General features: G+C 32.4%; 4 protein-coding genes across 5 annotated transcripts; 2 read left to right on the forward strand and 2 right to left on the reverse strand.

The window, feature by feature from the left end:
- The first annotated feature begins 1,161 nt into the window (after window positions 1-1,161).
- LOC8274876 (sulfite exporter TauE/SafE family protein 4) lies at window positions 1,162-4,738 on the forward strand. The gene is made up of 13 exons (XM_015725039.3): window positions 1,162-1,310; window positions 1,459-1,641; window positions 1,866-2,025; window positions 2,245-2,445; window positions 2,568-2,629; window positions 2,716-2,764; window positions 2,884-2,939; window positions 3,023-3,109; window positions 3,191-3,241; window positions 3,384-3,623; window positions 3,770-3,863; window positions 3,969-4,109; window positions 4,218-4,738. Exons 2-13 carry the CDS (start codon window positions 1,492-1,494, stop codon window positions 4,298-4,300), a joined length of 1,374 nt encoding a protein of 457 aa, XP_015580525.2. The 5' UTR covers window positions 1,162-1,310; window positions 1,459-1,491; the 3' UTR covers window positions 4,301-4,738.
- Window positions 4,739-8,394: 3,656 nt separating this feature from the next.
- Window positions 8,395-13,441, reverse strand: LOC8274877 (SRSF protein kinase 1). The gene is made up of 4 exons (XM_002528587.4): window positions 12,889-13,441; window positions 10,986-11,954; window positions 9,320-9,367; window positions 8,395-9,232 (listed from the first exon to the last, which is right to left on the reverse strand). The coding sequence occupies exons 1-4, from the start codon at window positions 13,108-13,110 to the stop codon at window positions 8,795-8,797; spliced, it is 1,677 nt and encodes a 558-aa protein (XP_002528633.2). The 5' UTR covers window positions 13,111-13,441; the 3' UTR covers window positions 8,395-8,794.
- A 1,717-nt stretch (window positions 13,442-15,158) lies between these two features.
- Window positions 15,159-17,913, forward strand: LOC8274878 (60S ribosomal protein L24). Its single transcript, XM_015725048.3, has 5 exons — window positions 15,159-15,311; window positions 15,934-16,009; window positions 16,164-16,265; window positions 17,104-17,252; window positions 17,548-17,913. Exons 1-5 carry the CDS (start codon window positions 15,301-15,303, stop codon window positions 17,702-17,704), a joined length of 495 nt encoding a protein of 164 aa, XP_015580534.1. The 5' UTR covers window positions 15,159-15,300; the 3' UTR covers window positions 17,705-17,913.
- An 879-nt stretch (window positions 17,914-18,792) lies between these two features.
- On the reverse strand, window positions 18,793-21,638 carry LOC8274879 (putative homeobox-leucine zipper protein ATHB-51). Of its 2 annotated transcripts, none has more exons than XM_025159033.2 (3): window positions 21,042-21,138; window positions 20,399-20,730; window positions 18,793-20,249 (listed from the first exon to the last, which is right to left on the reverse strand). In XM_025159033.2, exons 1-3 carry the CDS (start codon window positions 21,064-21,066, stop codon window positions 20,004-20,006), a joined length of 603 nt encoding a protein of 200 aa, XP_025014801.1. In that variant the 5' UTR covers window positions 21,067-21,138; the 3' UTR covers window positions 18,793-20,003. The 2 variants fall into 2 exon arrangements, with proteins under 2 accessions (XP_025014801.1, XP_002528635.1); XM_002528589.3 differs by having other exon boundaries at window positions 18,797-20,249; window positions 21,136-21,638.
- Window positions 21,639-22,690: the final 1,052 nt, after the last annotated feature.

Consider the following 22,690-nt stretch of genomic DNA (forward strand, 5'->3'; position numbering starts at 1 on the left):
CTAATTTTTTAGATATTATAATTTTATAACTGAATAATTTTAATAGAAATTTACATAATACAAAATAAATAGAACTTTTATCTACCTTGATTATAATGGGTATATAGGAATTTGGTGTTGCAAATAAAGAAAATTGAATATTCCAATTATATAAGTGTAAAAGAAAGTGTGGCTTTGATGGGCACATGTCCCTATCTTTCGGAATTTGCTTGGACATTAACATCCCAACTTTTGCAACAAATTTACTTAATAGCTCTTCTTAAATTTTTACCCATTATTCATTTAAGATGAGGTTTTGTTGTCATGCTAATTAATTATTAGATTAAAAGAATTAACTAGTAAATTAATTACATTATATCTTAATCTAAGACATTTACATTTTAAATTATAATAATAATTGATTCATAGAAATGTAATTATATAATAATTAACGTGGAATAGATAAAAAAAGGATATCAAAATATATATCAAGGATACCATTACATGTAATAAGGAATCAAGGGAGATTCTTTTCTTATTCTTTTTCTTTTTTCACACTAATTACTTTTTGCATTATATAAATTGTTCATTGCAGTTTTATGCAGGAAAAGTAATACGTAAATAGATTAATCCTATAAATAAGTGAAATAAGGTTCAATATATATATTTATATATAAAGTGATATTATAATTTATCAATTACTAATAAAATTAGAAATATACTAAACTAAATTAATTAAATATAAAATCATAACAAAATTGGGATAAAATCAATAATTATTGAATACTTCTAATAGAATTAATTAGAAATGTATTAAATTAAATTAAATTATATATTAAAATTATAATAGAATCAGGTTAATATTTAACTAATTACTGAATTAATTCTAGAAATACTTTAATTAATTTAAACATTTTCCCTCCTTTGTACTTTTGCAGTATAGATATAGATTGCTGGCATTAACATCTCCAATGAATTTTTTTTTTAAAGGATTTTATTGCTATGTAATAGCAATTATTATAATGAATATAAAAAATCGTAATTACGTATAGACAAAATCATTAAAACCTTATATATATATATATATATGTATTTGTTTTCTTCTGTGAATTTATGTATTTGTTTATTTTATGCACCACTAGGATAGAGCCACATGTCCGCGAAGCAATAGGAATCGTGTGTAAGAGAGTCATCCGTGATACAATTCAGTGTTCCTGAGGCCACCATCTCTCTGCCATATATAAAAACGACACCTCATTCTTCCATCTATTCTGTGTGTTTTTTCTTGAAGAACAGCGTTTCTTCTTTTAATTATTCTTTTTCGTTATTGGGTCAGTTTTATTTATCATTAATTACGTTACCATTCTTGCTTCTTCTTTAAACAGAAACCAACTTTGTTCTTTATAAATATAGACTTTTACACAATAGTATTCTTGTTTCTTGCTGCTCTTGTTTGATTCTGTTAATTTTGCTTTACAGCTAAGCAAATTATAAACCCATCTCCGCCGTCACATGGCCACAAGAGGATTGGTGTTGTATTTGTCGTTGGCTTTCTCTGCGGCGGTTCTCTCGGCAGTTTTCCTCTTCGACCACCACCCATATGTTAAAAACTCTACTCTTTTGAGTTCTCATTACATCTCCACTACTGAAAGAGTTTGGCCAGTATGTTTCTTTACTTTCTATATTTTTTTTGTTTTTTCTTGGTAATGTTTATGTAATAACATGGAAGAGATTGTACTTTTTATGGTCTTACTATGAGTATGTGACATATAAAAGTTTGGGTTTTTTTTTTATGGCTTATTAGGTGAATGTAGCGTGAATATTTATAAAAGTTTGGATTTTTTTTATTGGTTCTTGTTAACTCTTTTGAATTGGCGTTGTTGCAGGAATTGGAGTTTAGCTGGAGAATAGTGTTGGCTACAGTCATTGGATTCCTGGGTTCAGCATGTGGAACTGTTGGTGGAGTTGGAGGGGGAGGAATTTTTGTTCCTATGCTTACTTTGATTGTTGGGTTCGATACCAAGTCTGCTGCTGCTATTTCTAAATGTATGTGTGAACTCGATCAGATTTATTATATTGGTCATATGATTATTTCCTTGACGAATCTAGAAGTATATGCTAGAAAGCCAAAAGTTGAAAAGGGGATCTAAAAAGTTGTAGATTCTAATACTAACTTTATGTTTTTATTAGAAAGTGTCTGTTACTTTTCTTTTCTAAAAAAGTTAACTTTCCCTTGTGTTTTTATTTTCTTTGGAATGTGTGCAGGTATGATCATGGGTGCATCAGCATCATCAGTTTGGTATAATCTAAGAGTGCCACATCCAACAAAAGAAGTGCCAATTTTAGATTATGATTTGGCTCTTCTTTTCCAGCCAATGCTTATGCTTGGCATCACCGTTGGTGTTGCTTTGAGTGTTGTCTTTCCTTACTGGTTAATCACTGTCCTTATCATTATACTTTTTATAGGTACATATTCTTCTTTTCAACTTTTCTTTCTTTCTTCTAATTTATTGAAGAAGTCTACCATTAATTTGTTATCTCAATAACTAAGTATTTGTCCCTTTCTCTTGATTAAATTTTGAAACCAGGTACCTCTTCCAGGTCTTTCTTTAAGGGAGTTGAAATGTGGAAGGAAGAGACAATCTTGAAGGTGATTATTTTTCCTAATATAAACAAGTTTATTAGAACTAGTTTCTTGTTTATATATCTAATCTTAGTTAAATCTTGAAATTGCAGAAAGAATTGGCTAAGCAGCAAGAAGCTGTGGTTAATTCACGTGGCGAACGTAAGATTCATTGACAGATAACTCATTTTGAAAAACACTATGAACTGTTGCTGCTAATTATAGAAACTTGAACAATGGTTTAGTTTAATTGTTTTTTCTTTATTTTTTCTGGCATGTAGTTCTAATTGACACAGAGTATGAGCCTTTGGTTCCTAAAGAAGAGAAATCAGAAATGGTAAGTAAGTTCTACCTTTGGTTCCAATTTTTACCATCTTCTCTAATGTTAACAATAATAATTAATTTCCTTTAATCCTGCAGCAAATAGTCTGCTTCAACCTTAGGTGGAAAAGGCTTTTTGTGCTGCTATTTGTTTGGTCTGTTTTCCTTCTCCTCCAGGTTATCAAGGTGAGTCTTTACTTTATCTGGATTTCTAAAGTGTTTTCATCTTCATGAATCTATGGGCTTATTATATATTGGTTTTGGCAGAATGATGTGGCAACTTGCAGCAAATGGTATTGGGTGCTGTTCTGTTTACAGGTAATATAATCAGCATAATGAAATATTCACTGTTTTGATGCTTTGACAGTGTTCGTTTCTGTTTTCTTGCTGAATTATTGTATCAGTTTTGATTCTTTTTTGTTGCTATACAAATCATGTGGGTCCTATTCTGTTCCTCCAGTTTCCTGTAGCTCTTGCGGTATTTGGCTATGAAGCAGTCAAATTATACAAAGAACACAAGAAGAGAATTAGCACAGGAAACACAGAATCAATTTGTGAAGCTTCTATTGCATGGACTCCTATGCACATTTCTTTCTGTGCACTCTGTGGAATCTTAGGAGGAACAGTTGGCGGTCTTCTTGGATCTGGTGGAGGATTCATTCTTGGTCCACTACTCCTTGAGATTGGTGTAATCCCACAGGTTTGATGAGTTTTCTCTTTTACTCTATTAGTTCCTATGTCTAACTTAAAAGTATCACTATAATTGGTATGGTAGCCTATCATGCACCCTTTATTTGAAATCTTGTGCTATTAGAATTAATGTCAGATTATCTTAATTGCTCATAGGTTGCCAGTGCAACAGCAACATTTGTAATGATGTTCTCATCATCCTTGTCTGTGGTGGAGTTCTATCTGCTTAAAAGATTCCCTATGCCTTACGGTAACTTTTGACCTCTTTACCTCATTGGCTTGCTTTATCATGTGAATGACAAATTGCCATCTGTGTCCATATCTGATAGTTTCTTGACATTAAATTGTTTTGTAGCCTTGTACCTCACAGGAGTGTCAGTACTAGCTGGCTTCTGGGGACAGTTTTTTGTAAGGAAGCTCATTACCATTCTAAAAAGAGGATCACTTATTGTGTTCATACTGTCTGGTGTCATATTTGCTAGTGCCATAACCATGGGTACAGTACTCAATCCTCTGTCATTTTCTTGATCAAGTAAATGTATCTGTATTATGATTAGTGACAGAGACTGATAAATTCATTTCTGTTTCCTGGGATATTTTGCAGGAGTGGTTGGCACTGAGAAGAGTATAAGAATGATAAACAACCATGAGTTTATGGGATTCTTAGGTTTCTGCAGCAGTCAATGATTGTTGGCAATGCTACTTTTCCAAGTAGAAAAAGAAGCTAGAACAAAGATGAACGTAAAGGAATTTAGCAAGCGAAAAGTGATGATTCTTTGTGCAAAAAGGAAGAAAGGAAAAAACGGCAATGGAATTGTTGGCCAATATCTAGTTGACCAACTTCAACAAAATTGCCATTGCAATAAACAGGAGGGTGTCTGATTGTGTTTTTGTATCAGTTTGATGAGTGTTGGCTACTGGCTGACACACACATCAACTCCAGGATTCCTTTATTACTTTTCTAAATTTGTATTGCTATATTATTTTGATGTGTGTTAGCTACTGGCTGACACCATAATTCTAGATGGCTTTCCTCATTACTCTCTGTATTTGTGTATCGCTTTTATGAGTGTTAGCTGCTGGCTGACACCTTCAATTACATAAACAGTCTGTTACTTTGCTACATTTACAGCAATTTCCAGTTCTTCTGTGTTTAATTCAAAACTTTTCGAGCAGGGTCCTCTTTGTTTTAACCTTTCAAGTAAATAAACACAAAACTGAAAAGAAAGAAGAAAATCCCAACAACAATTCAGCACCAGCAATTGAGAGGGGACATTCTCACTGAAATTATTGATTCTTTTCAGGATTCTCAAATCGCTTATCATGATTTTGAGGGGTTTGATCCTGGTTAATGCAAAGATTTGAAGTCCATGATCTAACCAATAATAATCAAGATTTTGATCTGGTAATTATGAATCATCATGCTGGTCACCTTAACAAGCCAAAACCAGTCATGGAAGATGCTAAGGTGACTAAAACAAGGGGTGGGGAAGAAGGGGTTGTGAAAACTTGGGTCTCACATTTCTCTGACAATTACTTCGTGGCAAAGACTGCGGTTTGATGTATGTGGCACCTGACATTACGGAGGTAACAAAATAGTTTTCCATTTAAAAGGATTTAGTAGGAGAGATTCCAAAATGGCAATGAGCTTTGGTTGGTTATATATAAGGAATTATAATGCTAGATTTTAAAAACTTAAGCTGTAGAAAAACAGGGTCAAAATCAGTAGTTTTGGTGGATAATAATATTTTTCTAATCAGTTTTCATTCACAGGCAGGACAGAAGCAAGTTCTAGAAGTAGAAGATGGATCTTTTAACCTTTTGATAATCACCTTTTGTTTCTTTGTCAAAGAATAGAGGCCAAGAATGAATTCAGTTGCTGATTTCAATTGGAATATAACCACTTAGATTCAGATTCCATCACAAGTGGTCTGTTTTGGCTCTATACGACTCATGATTTTACCCCTTAATTAATTCCGCGATTTCCTTCAAACCCATTACATTTAATTTTAAATTTTCAGCAAAAAAATAAAAAAATGCTTTAAAATTCTAAAAATCTAATAAAAAACTGCTTCTTATCTTCTTGTCCGATTGAATTTTAGATAAAACTATCTCTAATGTGTGAAGCTACAGCAGTGACACGCATAACAGAAATAGTTAAAACATCCTTCCATTAAATTCTATTCGTACCCTTACTTGCTAAGTTACTCATAGTCAGTATTGGCAACGCACAGACAGTACCCTAATGGAGTATACAAAAAATTTGTCCATCACAATCAAATTTGTTGGTTCTTTTTTGCTCTCTTCATTTTTAACGTTATCTCGCATCCCTCTGTTTTAAAATCTCTGTAAATGGAAAGGGGGAGAGATGTGTATGTATGTATCTCCAATTGTTCACACTAAAATCTATGCATATACTGTTGATAGAGAATGCCAGTCTTCTTCCAAATAAATGCTGGGTTGTAGAGTAGATAAATATCCTAAAATGGACACTAGACATGTGGCACTAGCTAGTGCAACACTTGTTTGGCCATACATAAATATAAATATACGTTTTGGCTATTTTGTTTAAATAGAACGAATCTGAAATAAAAAATTCAAGTGAGATAGAATTTCAATGGACATTTCCAAGTAAATCAGGATAATGATATGAATTATGAAGATGTAATCAATTGTTGGGAACATGCCTGGGGCATCTGGCACGGTTCTGCTTCAGCCTCACATGGAGGAGAAGAGGGGCCAGAGGGGCTTTTAGATGCATTCGCACGCAACAGTATGGAAAACAAATATTTAGATTCAGCAACTATAGTAACCTCTTTGTCGTTTTATATTATGTTCTTTTGAGTTTTGACACATTCATTTCAAAAAGACAGCTTCTAGGAACCTTCCTAAGAGATCCTACACATGGGGGACTCGACGAATTAAAAAAACAAAAAAACAAAACACGTTATTAGATAAAAAATTTAATATACTTAAACAAATATATAGCTTAATCTTTTAATAGTATTTTTTATATATATAATAACATGCTTTATTTATTCTCTTTTTTTTTTTTTTCAGAAGTTAAATATATTAAAAATAAAAATACCCAAGAACTGGAGACGAAATAATAAGACTTCTTTTTCTAGTTATTTAGTTTGCGTTGCGTTTGCCAAACGATATTGAATTTCATGGGGCCATCAATAATTCAAGTAGAATCCAAATTTATTAAATAGAACCCACTACCTATTTTCTCATATGTTGGATGTATATTTAATAATTAAATAAATAGGGCCATTACAATTTGATAAAAATATTGTAATCCCACTACAAGTAGATTGCGAAAGCCTTATAAATAAATAAATAAATAATTGTTAAAGTTTTTCTAGTTCCCCTTTCAATTTAATTTAGAACCTGTCATTGGACTGAAACATAAGTGTAGGTTGATGATGGTGTAAGACAACATAATTTATTGTTAATTAATGTTGAATGCATGGTATAATAACATCTGCTAATGAAAGATTAGTAGGAGTTTGACACGATAGCATCTGTTAATAAAAAATTAATAGAACTAGAACCGATAACAAACACAAAAAATGATAAAAGAAAAAGGCATAGCTCAGTGATAGTCTAAGAAAGGAAGTATTAAACAATCTTATCCAATAAAAAAGAACCAATTCATGATTAGAAAGCTTCCAATAATGGTGATGCAATGGTCATAAAACTCACTAATTAGAAAGTAGCTTTCATGTTCAGAGCAGAAAATGATGTTCCATCCTAAGACCATGATTTAAAAGCAAAAACATTAACAATCCATATTGACAATCTAATATGGGACACATAAATTCTCAGGAGAAGCTGCTTGTAAAAATCGACCAGTAAAAATAAGAGATTTTAATATTTTATCTATCCATTATCTAAATTGCACATGCATAGTCTATATAGCAACAAAGAACTGCCCAGTACCCAAATCAAGCTCTATGTCGACTCCTATGATTAAAATGGGACTTTTCTAATGATTATAATGGACCATGAAATGGACTCAATAATATTTCATATTATTATTGGACGAAACAGACCTCAATTATTGTGCTAACAAAGAATGTTTAATAGAAGAATTAGTAGACTTATCAGGTTTTCAATTACGTCAGCCGACATATTGAAAGAGAGATTCCTAACTTGACATACAGACTACACAATTATTACACATAAAACAATCAAACAGACATCTTAAGGGTCCAGGAAAACATCATGCGAACCATGTCTGTTTTCATTAATCAGAAAAAAATAACAGACCAGAAGTTGCACAGTTCTGTGGATGACACACTCTAGAAGCATCCCAAGGCATGCCTGATCCTACAAGGCGAAAGTAGCAAGAAAATCAGCTTGAATTGCATACGAGAGGATGCTTGATTGCTCCCCAGCAAGAGATGTCCCCTACCTGGCACTAGCACAGGCACTGGGCAAGGGGAAGAACTTGCTAATCCTAAGACTTACAATTCTTAAATATAATTTACATATATGGCCATAATTTCGAGAAAAGCAAGATTGATAAATCAAATAAGGCAGGTAAAATCTACCAAACCTTAATAGAATAGCCGCACCACAATTCTGAACCCACTTCTTATCCCACATTCTAATCAAACAGGTACTTTCCTCATCTATCAGCCTCCAAAGCACCTGGGGCAAGTATAGAGAACATCACACGACTATATGGGCAACGAGGAAATTTATGATCCAACTGAATAAATTGTAATGGGACTAGTCACCATACCAAATATGAAATGGAAAGAACACCGGTCTTGCTCAAAGAAAAAAATGTGTAGAATTTAAGTATCGTATCTATGGTTCCAGAATCAAGGATGTCATTCAGTACATGAATCACATAAAAATGAACAATCTTCACAAACAGACAGTTCATAGCATATGTTTCCGTTTATGACCAATTTTGTCCGCATATGGAACGTGTACACTCCAATAATTGTGCTCGAACATGAAGCCTCACAAAGTATCCATTTTTGTTTATAATGCTCCACATCAGAACCACACAATATCGTTCCATACCATGCCAATCCAAAAGTATACTGAAATTGAGCCCAGCCCAAAGTAATCATGACTTGCAAGCAAGAATGCCAGCTGCTGTTGCAGAAAACTGGATGTGGATAATGATAAGGGGCAAACTGCTATATTCGGTCCTGAGTCCTACTTAGATGAGCTAGTTGTGGCTGCCTTGGAGAGTTTACTACTAGACGGGGAATCTTTAACCAATTTGGAATCTGCATTAATTGCAATATTTCCCATTCCCTTTTCCATTGCCTCCCTCTCATCCTTCTCCCTCTTCTTCTCGGAATTTACACCTTCCGAGGCTTCATTTTGATGAGATGGCATAGATGGCTCTAGAGAACGAGGGCCTGAACTGATCCATGGATGAAGAAGGCACTGAGCTGCCGTTGGCCGTTTCTCAGGGACAAAATCAAGGATAGGGACCAAAAAATCAGTCATGTCATTTGCATCCTTCTCACTGAACTCATATTTCTCCATGAGAACCTTATTCAAGGGCCAGAAACGCAATCTGCGTATGTGCCTCAGATCACCATATCTATTAAAGAAATCCCGAGAATAGCGGCCACCTAAGGCTATCTGAGAATCATAGCCAATATCTTGAAGTTAGATGTAAATGTCTTTTGATGTCAACTTATTAGACAGAGGAAATGAACTGAATCTCACCTTGCGAGGCATCATTCCAAGAAGCTCCATCATCAAGGCTAAGTGGTCCTGACACACAGAAAAAAGAATATAAACCTATAACCATTATGCCAGAGCAGAATCACATAAAAAAATTCAACTTAATAAAAGATATCAGTTGACCCTGAGTTAGAAATTGCAACATATTTCCATTCATATGCTCCAGGGCTCACAAGCACTCATTTCAAACTTGAAGCAAAAGAAAACAGCATTAAATTAAATATTTAAATATAAAGAAGAAACACAAAACATTCTTCCAAAATTAACTCCTCATTTTTTGTATTTAGGCCTTGTTTTAAATAAATCATGTGTACGAATTCAATTGAATTGATTTCTTGCAAAATCATGTCAATTTTGATATGACCACATTTCTTTCAAAATCCTTGTTTCAAAAGTTAAAAGTATTTAATTCTAGCATTAATGGACTATTCAAACATGAAACGTAACTAAATAGAATTTAATTAAATATATGTCTAATAAGTTTAGACTTTTCAAACAGGGGGTTAGATAACAAGGAGAAAAAAGAAAAGAACAGACAGATTTAGTAGCAATAGAAATTACTTTTGACCAACCTTTATTTATGAATTAAATTCATACCAAAACCGCAATTTTAAGATGCCTAACCATGGTGAATTAGTAGCTTTTACTTATAGATATCTAAGAATGAAATTTGGTTCAGCAGGAAAAAGACATAAAAATAAAGCAACAGCATAATGAAGTTTATTGACATCATAGTTCTGCTTAGGAAACCAAGTTAAATAACATTAAACAATTAAAAATGGCAAAAGACATTATCAATAAAGATGAACATCATGAAGACAACTAAAATTTCCCTGCATGACTATCTAACATGATTTCTTTTTTAAGAAAATAACTACTTCGTTGATGAAAAAGAACAATTACTGAACAAGCTTAAAATTGGGATGGTTATTTCCAAATAGAACTATCTCTCTAATTAGTAGTCCCACAAGAGTTCAACAACAATGGAAACAAGGCAAGTTACCTTGTTTTATTTTCTAATTTTTTGCTCTTAAATTAATCAGTTGTATCTCACTAGGTAAATCTTGAATACAAACTATGAACCTTATATTTTATAGTAGACTCTGTTTATTTCATTTGCGAATTTTTGAAACATAATGTCATAATTACATAAGAAAAAAGGTTATGATAATAGAAACATATCTTATATTAAAATATTAATTTTATCTACACTGCAATTATATTTTCAATGCTATTTACTTATTTGATGACACTTGTATCTTGTAAATATGTGACACCAAATATCAATATCACTTTGATTTTAGTTTTAGGCTGATGGTGCTATTACATTTTACATAAAAATTATTATCATTAGCTTTTTATGATGAACTTATGATGCTTTTGCTCTTTTTGCTGAGATTCAATTCAGTTGTGGCTAATCCATAGTTCAAAAATGGTGTAATTGAACTAATTTTCATAATAGAATCTATTCTTCTAATGATGGGTTTGATACTATTTCTTCTTCATAGCTACTCAAGTATACATTTTCACAATTTGAAAATTTAACTGAGTTAAGCATGGGGATGAAAAACAAGTATAAAAGCAGCAGCAGAAGAAGAAAACATCAAGCAGCCATCATGAACAATAATAGTTCTATAGCATATCTTACCTCATCCCTGTCAAAGTTATCACCACTATGGGGATCAAAAAGCACGTCACCAGTTGCAAGCTCAAAACAAATGCAAGCAAAAGACCAAAGATCAGCTGATGTAGAGTATTTAGATCCAAGGATCACCTCCGGACAGCGGTACTGTCTTGTCTGTATATCATTTGTAAATTGTTTGTACGTCCAACATGCATTTCCAAAGTCCACCAATTTGCAGTTCAAGTCAACTGAAGCCAATAGCTTCTGCCTTGTGGAGCGACTTCCCCTTTTATTACCCTGATTATCTAACCCTCCTTTTGTTCCGTCAGCATCAAATGGTCTGCTTGTATTGTCAAAATTAGCAGGCTGATCTTCAGCAGAACCCACATTTGTTTTAGCATTAGCAGATAACTCTTCTGCAACAGATGTTTCAGGATCTGCATCAACTTCAGCAGAAGCTTCCTTTTCTACACACCCCTGAGCTGCTCGCTTGGCCTTTCTTCTTATTTTTTTCTTCTGATTCCTAGTCAAATCTCCATTTAGTCTTACAATTCCAGATTCTAAAGCAGTTTTATCTTTACTACTTGGAAGAATAAGCGGAGCTCCGGATTTTCTTGGATCTTTTATTGGGTCTATCATTGATAATAATAATATATTCTCTGGCTTCAGATCAGTGTGTATAATGGAAAGCTGTCTATGCAAATAATCCAAACCCACTAAAATGTGAAAACAGATCTCTTTAACCTTATTAATGGGCATTCCACGATAATCACTATACTTGATTAGGGTTAAAAGATTATCCCCTAAATACTCAAAAACCATACAAACATGCTGTCCATTGGGACCCGAATGCTTAAAATGATCCAAAAGCTTTACAACACATTTTTTATCATCAGGGTCTCCATCAGCAATCTGTTGCAAGATGGTAATCTCATCCATGGCAGCTTCAGTATAGTGTTGGGCACTTTTTTGTACCTTCAAAGCTACAAATTGCTGCATTACTCAGCAAGTAAACAGCACCTTCATCAGATAACATAGAAGCTCATTTGACTCTGCCTGGCTAAACAGCTGATCAAAAGTGCAGGCATTTTCATAGAATAACTAAAATATCGATAGCATGTGAAGCACTCAGTGAATTCTCACCTAATTACTGGGACAAAGCACAAAATGCAATGAAAATCATATATCTCAGTTCATTTTTGGCAGTTTTTTCTGTTTCCCAAACATAAAAGCATAAAGCCAAATCTAATTGAATTTCAAATTAAAAATAAAAAGCTTAAACAGTCTAACTTCCTTTTAAAACTTCTACTTTTTCACACATGTTTAAGAAACTTCAATGGCCATAGCTGAAGAAGCATTTAGAAAACCAAAAATGGAACACTCAGTCACCGCTATGATAACAAGAACACCAAACTTTCGAAGCTAAACCGCAAAACAAGTGAGTTTTCCACATAAATTGATGCAAAAGACATATAATCTACCATGAAACGGTGTACACTACAAAGACAAGCACGCTTGAGGAACTGGTGGGTCGTAATTATAAAAGAAAAAAAAAAAAAAGGCAACAATACTTATACAAAATCAACACTATCTCCAAACAATGTATCAAACCAACATACAACAGAAATACTCACTTAGCTAAATTTTTCAGAGTAATCTAAACTAAATATGGAGAGTAATAATTAGGCATCATATCATTATCTAACTTCTCTAGCTAATTCCACATCAACAAAAGACAATGTGTGTTAACAGTAAGCCCTATACTGAAATTACAAATTAGCTCAAGCAATTTTTTTAGAAAAAAAAAAAAAGAAGAAAAACCATTTTAAACGCCAAAATGCATAGTAAAATCACCAAAACGACATAAAAAAAAAACAAGATCGACCTCCAAAATAGTTCTTTAAAAAAAATTAAAAAAAAATCTTACGGGTTTCAGAGTGTCCCAAGCGAGCCAGACGGTAGAGAAATGGCCCCAACCGAGTTTACTCTGAACAACGTAACGGCCGTTTTTGAAAGAATCACCAATTCGCACAGCGTGGTAACCACCGCGGCGGTAATCCTCCGTTCCTTCATCCTCCGACGTATAATCTCCGCTCTCACTGCTCCGATCCTCCTCTTCTACCACCGCCACTTGCTTCTTCTCATCCATTTCTTCTTTCTCACTGTTTCTTCAAATCTTCAGGTTAGAAAGTCAAGTCTTTTTTACCTCTTGTTTCTTCCCAAATTGAGCTAATTTAGGGTTTTGTAGAGTTAAAAGAAATGGATCTCTTGATTCTGTGTCTTCAATTCTCAGTTGCGGGGATTAGAAAATTGTACCGGGAAAGATGAGAAATTTCTCGTTTTATGTTTGTATGTTTATTTTGTTTTACAGTCTCTCTCTCTCTCTCTCTCTCTCTCTCTCTCTCTGGTGTTGGTATTGGGCTTCCAACTCTAGCTTCTTGATTACGGGTCGGGTTTTCTTGGATTCGGATGTATGTAATAGATATGGATATTTGTATATTGATTTTTTTTTTCTTGCTTTTATAAAATGGTGTGGTGAGGTGTCGTCAATCATTCTCATCTACAAATGATGATGGGTTAGTATGTGTCTTCTTTTCTCCACTTCGAATTTCTTCTAAAAAAATAAATATTTTAAGATATTGTTTGAATAAATAAAATCTTTTGTTTAAAGTTAATATATGTTTGAAATAATATTAAAACGATTTTATTTTAGTGAATTTTATCTAAATTAATAAAATTTAAATGATGACTCACTATATATAATATAAATGCTTATAAAGAGAATTTTAAGACATAAAAAAAGGAATTTGATAAATGTATTTATTTCATACATATAAATATTATATTGACATGTAATCTTATATTTTTATATTTATATTTTTACTAAAATATATTAAATATTAATTTTTAATCATAAGAAACAATTAATTATATCTTTAATATTAGCTATATAAATATAGTTAATATATTCATCAATAAATTAATAAGGATCTTATACTTTATATGACATATTACCAATTATTCAGTCTTTATTGTCATTATATGTATTTAATCTAGGACTAGTTATATTTTATATACACAATCTTTTCTAAATAAAATTTTAAAATTATAAATATTTATGATAAAATAATAGAAATAAACATCTAGTAAATTAATATTGCTCGTTGTGGGCGTTATGCATGAAAATTATTATTATAAAAATTATAATATAATTTTATTTAATAAATTAATATAAATATAATAATAAATAATTCTACAGATAAAATAATTATTATAATAATAATATACAAATTAATTAATATATCAATCAAATAATTAAAAATATCATACATGTTTTAGACGTCTAGTAAATTACTAAGTGTTAACAGTGATCAAAAATTGATCTTAGCAACTTTTCTAATGAAAATTATAGAGTTCCCAAATTCAAATTTCTTTCCATATGTGTATAAAACAATAATTATTTTGATTTTTCAGTCCAACTTACAATAAATAAAATATATAGTGGCATTATATTGAAGTCTATTATACATGTTATATAATCAATTAAATATAAAAAATCTTTTACAGATATCATCTTTCCTAAAAATTATTATTCTGAACCCTAAATAAGAATAAATTAAAATTTGAAAGACATTTATATTTAGAGCAAGATTCAAATTAGCTCGTAAAATTTACAGAGGAGACCGACTTGGTCATTTTGATATTTTTAACTATCTTAACTTAAATTTTAATATTTTAAAATTTAATTTACTTTAAATGAGAGAGCCACTAATTCTTAAAAATAAAATAAAATAATAATTATTATCTATTTATTAAAAATTTATAATTTTTAATATTATTATTAATAACTAATTACTTGTTTGTAAAATTTTAGCTTTAAAAATTGATTATTGTTACTACTTTTCATTGAATTCATTTTTTTTAATATAAAGTATAATTCACTATCTTGAAAGAGGACTAAGTTGAATTAAAAATAATATAAAAAAAGAAGTCAAAACAGCCTATTGATTCCATCAAAGTTTAGGAGTGTATTTTAACTTTATTTAGTTTTAATTTTATTTGTTTGCACCATTAAACTAGCGGCGCGAGTCAATGTTAAATGAGCTGAATTGGGCCGATTGATCTCCCAAGTAAATATGAGTTGGGCTTTGGTTCCAATATATTTATAACAAAAGAAAAAGTATAAAAATGACAAAACTGTAAATAAGTGCTTTGAGAGAAGGGTAAGAAAGTCATAGCATGTGCTGAACTACCGTGCTTACGAGGGATATATAGATTTTATAGCTTTCTAGGGTTTACTCAGCAACAGCAGCAACAACAGCAGCAGGATCAGGCAGCCATGGTTCTCAAGTACTTTCTCTTATTCATTCTCACTGAAATACGTGTCTTTGTATTTGCATGAAATATTCATCAGAACTTAATCCATCTTCAAAAATCAGTAAATGCCTAATCAAATGCCTTATATCTCTTTATCAAATGTTATTTATTTTTGGCAGCTTGGTGAGAGTTATTTTGAGTGTTAGGCTAGGGTTCAATGTACTCATATGTTAAACCAAGGAAAAAGAAAAAGTTCATTTCTTTTTTCATTAGATGTAAGTGAGATACATGGTTATTGATTTTTTTAAGCGAAAGTTTTTTTAACATTTAGCAGATTGTTTAATTAGTAAATTAATGTTAAAAACTCTCTACTTGGAATCATCAAATTGGAATCTTTATTCATGAAGAGAAAATTAGTAATTTCTTTTGTGAAATTGAGAAAATTATAGATGAAATTTCACTTAGAATCATACATGCCTGTCCTGCAGTTCTAATTAGGTAGAAAAAGGTAAAAGGGTTTCATTATTTTGTTAGTTTAGGTTTGACTATGCTTTGTACTTGTTGTTTCTCTTAAAAAATTATATATTTATCTGCCATGATAATTTTCAAGGTATTGTATTGTCATTCACTTATATACTTTCTTTTCCCACATCAGGACCGAGCTTTGTCGTTTCAGTGGGGCCAAGATTTACCCCGGTAAAGGCATCAGATTTATTCGTTCTGATTCTCAGGTATTCTTCAACTGTGTTCTTATGCTTAATTGCTGATCCAGTTAATTTTCTTTTGTCTTGTGTTTGGCGACATTCTTTTCCTCTTGATTATATAGTTAATGCCATTGTCTTATGATAACTTTATGTTCTTTTATTTCTTTTCCTGTTTGTTCAGGTGTTCCTATTTGCTAATTCAAAATGCAAGAGGTACTTCCACAATCGGTTGAAGCCATCAAAGCTTACATGGACAGCCATGTATAGGAAGCAACATAAGAAGGTAAAGTTAATATGATATTACTCATAATTGACTTTGTAAGTTAAGGAAATATAGTTGTGGTTTATATCAATTGTCTCTTTCTCTTGTTTGGCAAGAAAGATGGGGCTTTTTCAGTAAATGGTCAAACATGTAGATGGTTGGATATGAAAAGAAATTGGGTATATGCATTGGGGACTTTGCTATCTGATAAATAAGACAGTTTTCTTATAATATACGACTGCATCATAATTTCTCCTGTTTGAGATCTTGTGCCCGTAATATAGTTTAATAAATTATACTTTCATGTTTACTTTGCTCTCATGTCTTCTATTTGAAGCTGTATAACAAGAACTATAAACTGTCCTAACCAAACCAAAAATAATTGTTTGTAGACATATATGGTTGGTTTAGCTTCAAATAAAAGAACCAAGTTTTCATTTCTGGTTTGTTTGAGAGGATTAATAACCAAACCAACCCAAAGATAGTAAGATGTATAAATATATTTGCATAATTATCTCTTAAAGGTATATTATTTCTTAAAGATTTTCCTCACCTCCAACATATTAAAAGAAGAAATTCATTTGTTTTGTTAGTCTCTTATTTTCTTAATGTATTTAGCCTGTTTGGTTTTAATTGTAAGATGATTGTTATGGAAAATAGTTTATTAAAAAACTATACCAATTAACTTTAGGATGCTTAAAAGTCTTGGTTAAAGTAAGGCTATAAAATTAATTTACAAGAAGGATGGGTAAATTGTTAAAAATTATAGATTTTTTGTAGTTGGTTTGGTAACCAATCTGCACCCCTAGCTCTCTTTATGGATTTTTGTTTAAATTGACAATGCTTTGTCCTGATACAGGATATTGCACAAGAGGCTGTAAAGAAGAGGAGACGTACCACCAAAAAGCCTTACTCTAGGTCCATTGTGGGTGCCACCTTGGAGGTTATCCAAAAGAGAAGAACTGAGAAGCCTGAAGTTCGTGACGCTGCAAGGGAAGCTGCTCTCCGGTGTGTATATCTCTTATTTTTTACTACTGGCTAACTTTTGCTGTATGCCCTGCATAACTTGTACATAAAATGTTAGAATTTATAAAAATGAGGTCCGCAATATTTCAAGTGCCATGTGTATCCCTTGAGCTGAGCCTGCATGTGGCATATGTGTTAGATAATAATGCTGCGAGTATGGAACAAAATTGTCTATGTTGTGGCCCCAGAATTGAATATTTGGTTTAATGTGATTCGTTATAATTGCATAAATTGCTGATGTTAGGTTGTGTGCTGTATGTTGTAAACTGTAATGTAGTGAAATTAAGGAAAGGATCAAGAAAACCAAAGATGCAAAGAAGGCAAAGAAGGCAGAAGTGATGGCCAAGACACAGAAGGCAGGTGGTAAAGCTAATGTACCTAAGAGTGGCGCATCAAAGGGTCCCAAGCTTGGTGGTGGTGGTGGAAAGCGCTGAGCTTGTGATCACTGCCCTGTTCTTTGCTATTTGACAGGCTAGTTCAACCTTATATTTATTTTTTTGCAAGTTGGAGTTGTAGGATGGTTGTATTTCTTTGGTTTTCCAGCATATTGGCCAGCAGTGCAGTGTTTCCGTCGTTGGTTCTTTTTTCCATATGATGCACCTGAGTTTTGAAATCTAGCAATTTTAGCTACTTCTGGATCTAATTCTGTTGTTTCCATATCTGGAGCCACACCCAATTACAATGTGTATGGACCAAGGGTAATGGCATGTTTTTCTGTATATGGCAGAGATGACGTTTACCTAAGCCGATGCAGGATGTCTTAGTCATCAAGTCGTTTGCACTCCACACTAATTCTACCAACACATTCAATTTGAGGATTGATTTGCCTATTAATGTATATAATTATGATCCTTGAGAAGCAAGGCTGATCATGGAATCTGATAGGAACATATGCTCCTTAGTTCTCTTTCTTAACGCCCAGTGTAATCTTCTAAAAACCTGAAGCGTCGTGTCTTCTCCACAGCCTAATGCCACTAACATCCGTTTGATTTTCTGCAATGCTATAAATACATTGCTATGCCATTTCATTGATTCCTAAATGACGCTTCTTTTTCAGTTTATCAATTAATTCCCCCTGAAGTCTTCAACACTTATATTTTTCTTATTGAAAATAGTGGGTCACTTTTCAGGACTCGGGAAGAAATCCTTTCTGTGCCTGGCGTATACACGAGCAGTTACTTGCACCAGAGTGCCTCTGAACCCACCAAATGCATTTCAAATCCTCTCGAGACACTTTGCTTCACGAGAGTATCCAGTATTTTCTATTTTTGGTATATAATGAACATTGGTCGAGAACAATATTTTCTGAACTAATTCAACTTTAAGAAAAATGACTAATAATTAAAAAAAAAAATGAAATATTTACAATCTATTAATTTAGTCTATAAATAAGACATACATCATCCTAATCAAGACTATATTTTCTTTATTTTTTGAAGTTTTACATACTTGAATAAATTTACATGAAAACTAATTCAATATATAGTAATTAATACATCAACTATTGACTGTCACCTCCAGTAACTAATGAACATGATATTTTCTTATGGAATTATATATTATATATTAAAAATATAAAATCTCGATAAGCTCTCTTATAGAAAGAAAATAATATTTTTTTAAGCATGTCAATTATCAAAGAATAATTGTTTTGTAGTATCAAATAACAGAAAATAAATGTATTTTTCTACTAAATATTTTGCGCCAAACAAACGGATCCTAAATTGGCATTGGTTTCGTCGGGTCTTTTGTGAATGCACCTTAGACATCTTGTGTTGTGTCGTTTTCATCTTCTCCAATTACTGTGGTTTGGGAACAGCAACTAATGTAAGAGGTGCAAACATGTGTTGTGAGTTCATGGATAAACTTTTCCTGATAGAATGTAAGGACGGCCGTATTCTTCTGCATTACCAATAAGCCTTTTCTTTTTCTCCTTTATATACTTTTTTTTTGTACTAAACTTTTAAATCCTACATCTAAATCTACAGCTGCTTTCACCCATGCAAACAGTATCAGTTCTTTCTCTTTTTCTCTCTTTCTCTCTCCTGTCCTTGCGCGTGCATCATCTTATAGATGAATCTGTCGATTCCTGTGATAAATTTCATATCAGACTTCATCTTGAATGGTAATGCAGTTGATCAGGACTTTAAATTTGTACTATATATAAGTAAAAGAATAGGAAAAGTGGTAATTTCTAACCACTCTAACTATTTATATATATATGAAGATTTTTCTACTTTAGCATAGGTGATTGACCCGTAATGATTTATATGGATCATTCATCTAGTAGTAGTTTAATACACGTAATTATTTATGTGTGTCATTCATCGAGGAATTTAACACATAACCAGTGATAAATATGTATATTTCTACTTATACACTATAGTATTACATCATAATATTAGTAACAAAATATTCAAATATATGTGAATTATCTAATAGTTAAGTGTTTATTATGAAGAATCCACAAGTTTTACCTAGCAGTTGGAGCTCATTTAGCCATATACATGCAGAAAGTATATAAGATTTCAAAATGTCCTTTCCTATATATTATCAAAAGGGAACCCGATTATTATATTCTAATATATGTAGATAATTTAGACAAGAGCCATGTTCACTAATGCTAAAATTTGGCATATATTGTAAACGTGAAGTACTACTCTAAAACCAACTCTAGCATACTACTCAATAGCTCTACAAACGACATCAACAACAAGAACGAAAGTCTGCTAATCAGGGATAAGATGGAATAACAGCCCAGTAAGGTGATGATACTGGATTATATTCATCAACATTGAGAAGATAGTTGCACTCTGCAATCTGATGATGACTACTTCCTCCTCGTGGCTTGCCACCTGAGCTACGAATTGCAACTGATGTGCTTTCTACTGTCTCTTCACCAGAGATCTCTGTGTAGCCTGTTGACACTTGATTCCTGGTGGCTTTCTCCTGCCTTAGAATAGCTTTCAGTTTCATAACCTGTATATGTACAAACATAAATAACTTATAACCCAGTGATTGAATTAGTATATAAGAACTTATAATACTTAATCATTATAAGCAGAAGAAAAAGAAAAGAATTGAATCAGCAGGTTAATGGGTAGAGGAGGTTTTGAAGTTGCACTAACCTCTTCTTGAAGATTCTGTTTCTCTTTAGAGACAACATCAAACTCTTCTTTGAGTGAATCATATAAGCGTTCAAGCTGCTTAGCTTTCCACCTAGCACGTCTATTTTGGAACCAAACAGCAATCTGCCTAGGCTGCAGCCCTAGCTCGCGAGACAGCTTCATTTTCCTATCAGGGTCCAGCTTAATCTCTTCTTGGAAGCTCCTCTCTAGTGACTCTAACTGATCACTTGTCAATCTTTTCTTCTTCTCTTGACTTCCGAAGCTAATCTTGTCCATAGTCGGAATCAGCCCGTGTGGTGTCTCTGCTATCGCTGCATGCTTCACATCCATTCCTAAGAAGAAAAATATATCATAACTTGTTAATGAGAGTAGGTTTATGGATTTCTACCTGTCTAAAGCAAACAAGTACATGATTATTCCTTTTCTTTTTGTTTGTACGGGGTTGCAATTCAAAAATTCACAGCCCTGAAGAGGACATGATTCCAATACCACTGAGTAAAAACTCATTGGTAAAATGAGAATCCCATCTTAGCAGCTCAATAACATACACTTCTTCAAGAAATCAAAGAAGGTGGGACTCCTTCAACTTGAAGTCGATAGAGCAGAGTAATGAACAATAGTATAACAAACTAACTAGCGATACCTGGAAGCGCCTTTGGAGTATCCATGCAAATGGAAAAGTCAAAAAAAAAAAAAAAAAAAAAGAAAGAAAGCAAAAACTGAAGTGGGTAGTTCACCTGGATTATACTGGTCATAGTTATAGTTGTAAAGGAAGTTAAAGGAAGTCTCCGGTCGAGAGACAAAGGTCCTTAAGTTGCCATGCCAATCCATATGTGTTTTTTTTTTTGTTTGTTCGGACACACTCTTTGTCTCTTCTAATTTTCCCTCAAATGAAACCAAAATAAGATTGATCAGTGTAGGATATATATGGAAGTTGGTCAATACATGGACCACAAATAGAAAGAAAGAAAGAGAGACAGTAAGTAGAAGCAGAAGAAGCGTGGCCAAGAGAGTTAAGTGTGCTGTAAGGTGTTTGATATGTATGTTTTCTGTCTTTTAGGGTGCAAGAAAGTAAAAATACATTTTAAAAACAAAAAAAAATAAAATACAAGAGTGAAAATGTTTGTAAGGTTCTGTATACTTCACTTTTGGGGTGCAACAAAGGTTAATATGTTTGTGATGTAGAGAGAGAGAGGGGCTGTCGGTCGCTGGAAAGGAGCAGTAATAGGTATGGTGTGGGGGAAGAGAAGAGGGGGAGAAGTCAGGACGACGCGTGAGAAAGGGAAGGTATAATAGTGTCAGTTTTGTTAGAAGCTCTGCTCTGGACTTACTTGGGACCAGATGTGGACCTTTGATTCTTTCTCTTACTCTCTCCATCCAAGGATTTATGTATTTTTACATTTTCATTTGTATATCTTCTTTTTCAGTATCACCATATATATTCATTTCATTTCTTTATTCAGTTAGTTAATAAAAAAAAATATAAAATGGAGATGAGCAAATTCTCTTATTACATAAACTATAGCATGCACTTTTTTTTATTTGGCAAAAGTGAGTTTAAGATTGTTTGAATATTGAATGATTATGCTCTATTTTAAATAAATTGCAATAGTAACATGTATATTGAATTTTTTATATTTTAATATTGAATGAATAACACTTATTTAATTATAGAATTTATAAATATATATTACTCGGTTTAGTATATGAACATAGTATTTACTCATATTGAATTATACACGTCACTAAAATTAAGATAATGCATATATATATATATATATATATATATATATACACTAAAGACTTAAGTTCGAGCATTCGACATGCATCAACATTAAAACTCTTGAAATAGGAATAGTAAGAATATGTTCAATACGTTCATTGAATAAGAATTCTACGTAATATAGGACGTAGTAAGTTTATTTCTGAGACCAACTGAAAGTATGTGTTCATAAGGGAACACGTATTTTCATAACTGAATTTAAGATGTAAACTTTGATAATGAGATTAAATTAACAATCTCATTTTCTATATTAAACTAACTAAGATAACCCTAGGTTAGTTTAGTTGTTGGGGGAATTGACAGCAACACTCATACTTGAAATCCTAGTAATTTGGTTTATAGGAAAAAATATACTTAGGAACATATAAGGAACAAAAGACGGTGGCACGACGAATCATTTCTTCGGATAATAGAAAATCATGTAAACACTTTCTCAAAATCTCATTTATCGGATTCTATCACAAAAGGCTCAATTTCTTTTTCCAGAACTGTTAAAAAAGAAAAACAAC

The sequence above is a fragment of the Ricinus communis genome, chromosome 10 (assembly GCF_019578655.1).
Source record: "Ricinus communis isolate WT05 ecotype wild-type chromosome 10, ASM1957865v1, whole genome shotgun sequence".
Classification (NCBI taxonomy): Eukaryota; Viridiplantae; Streptophyta; class Magnoliopsida; order Malpighiales; family Euphorbiaceae; genus Ricinus; species Ricinus communis.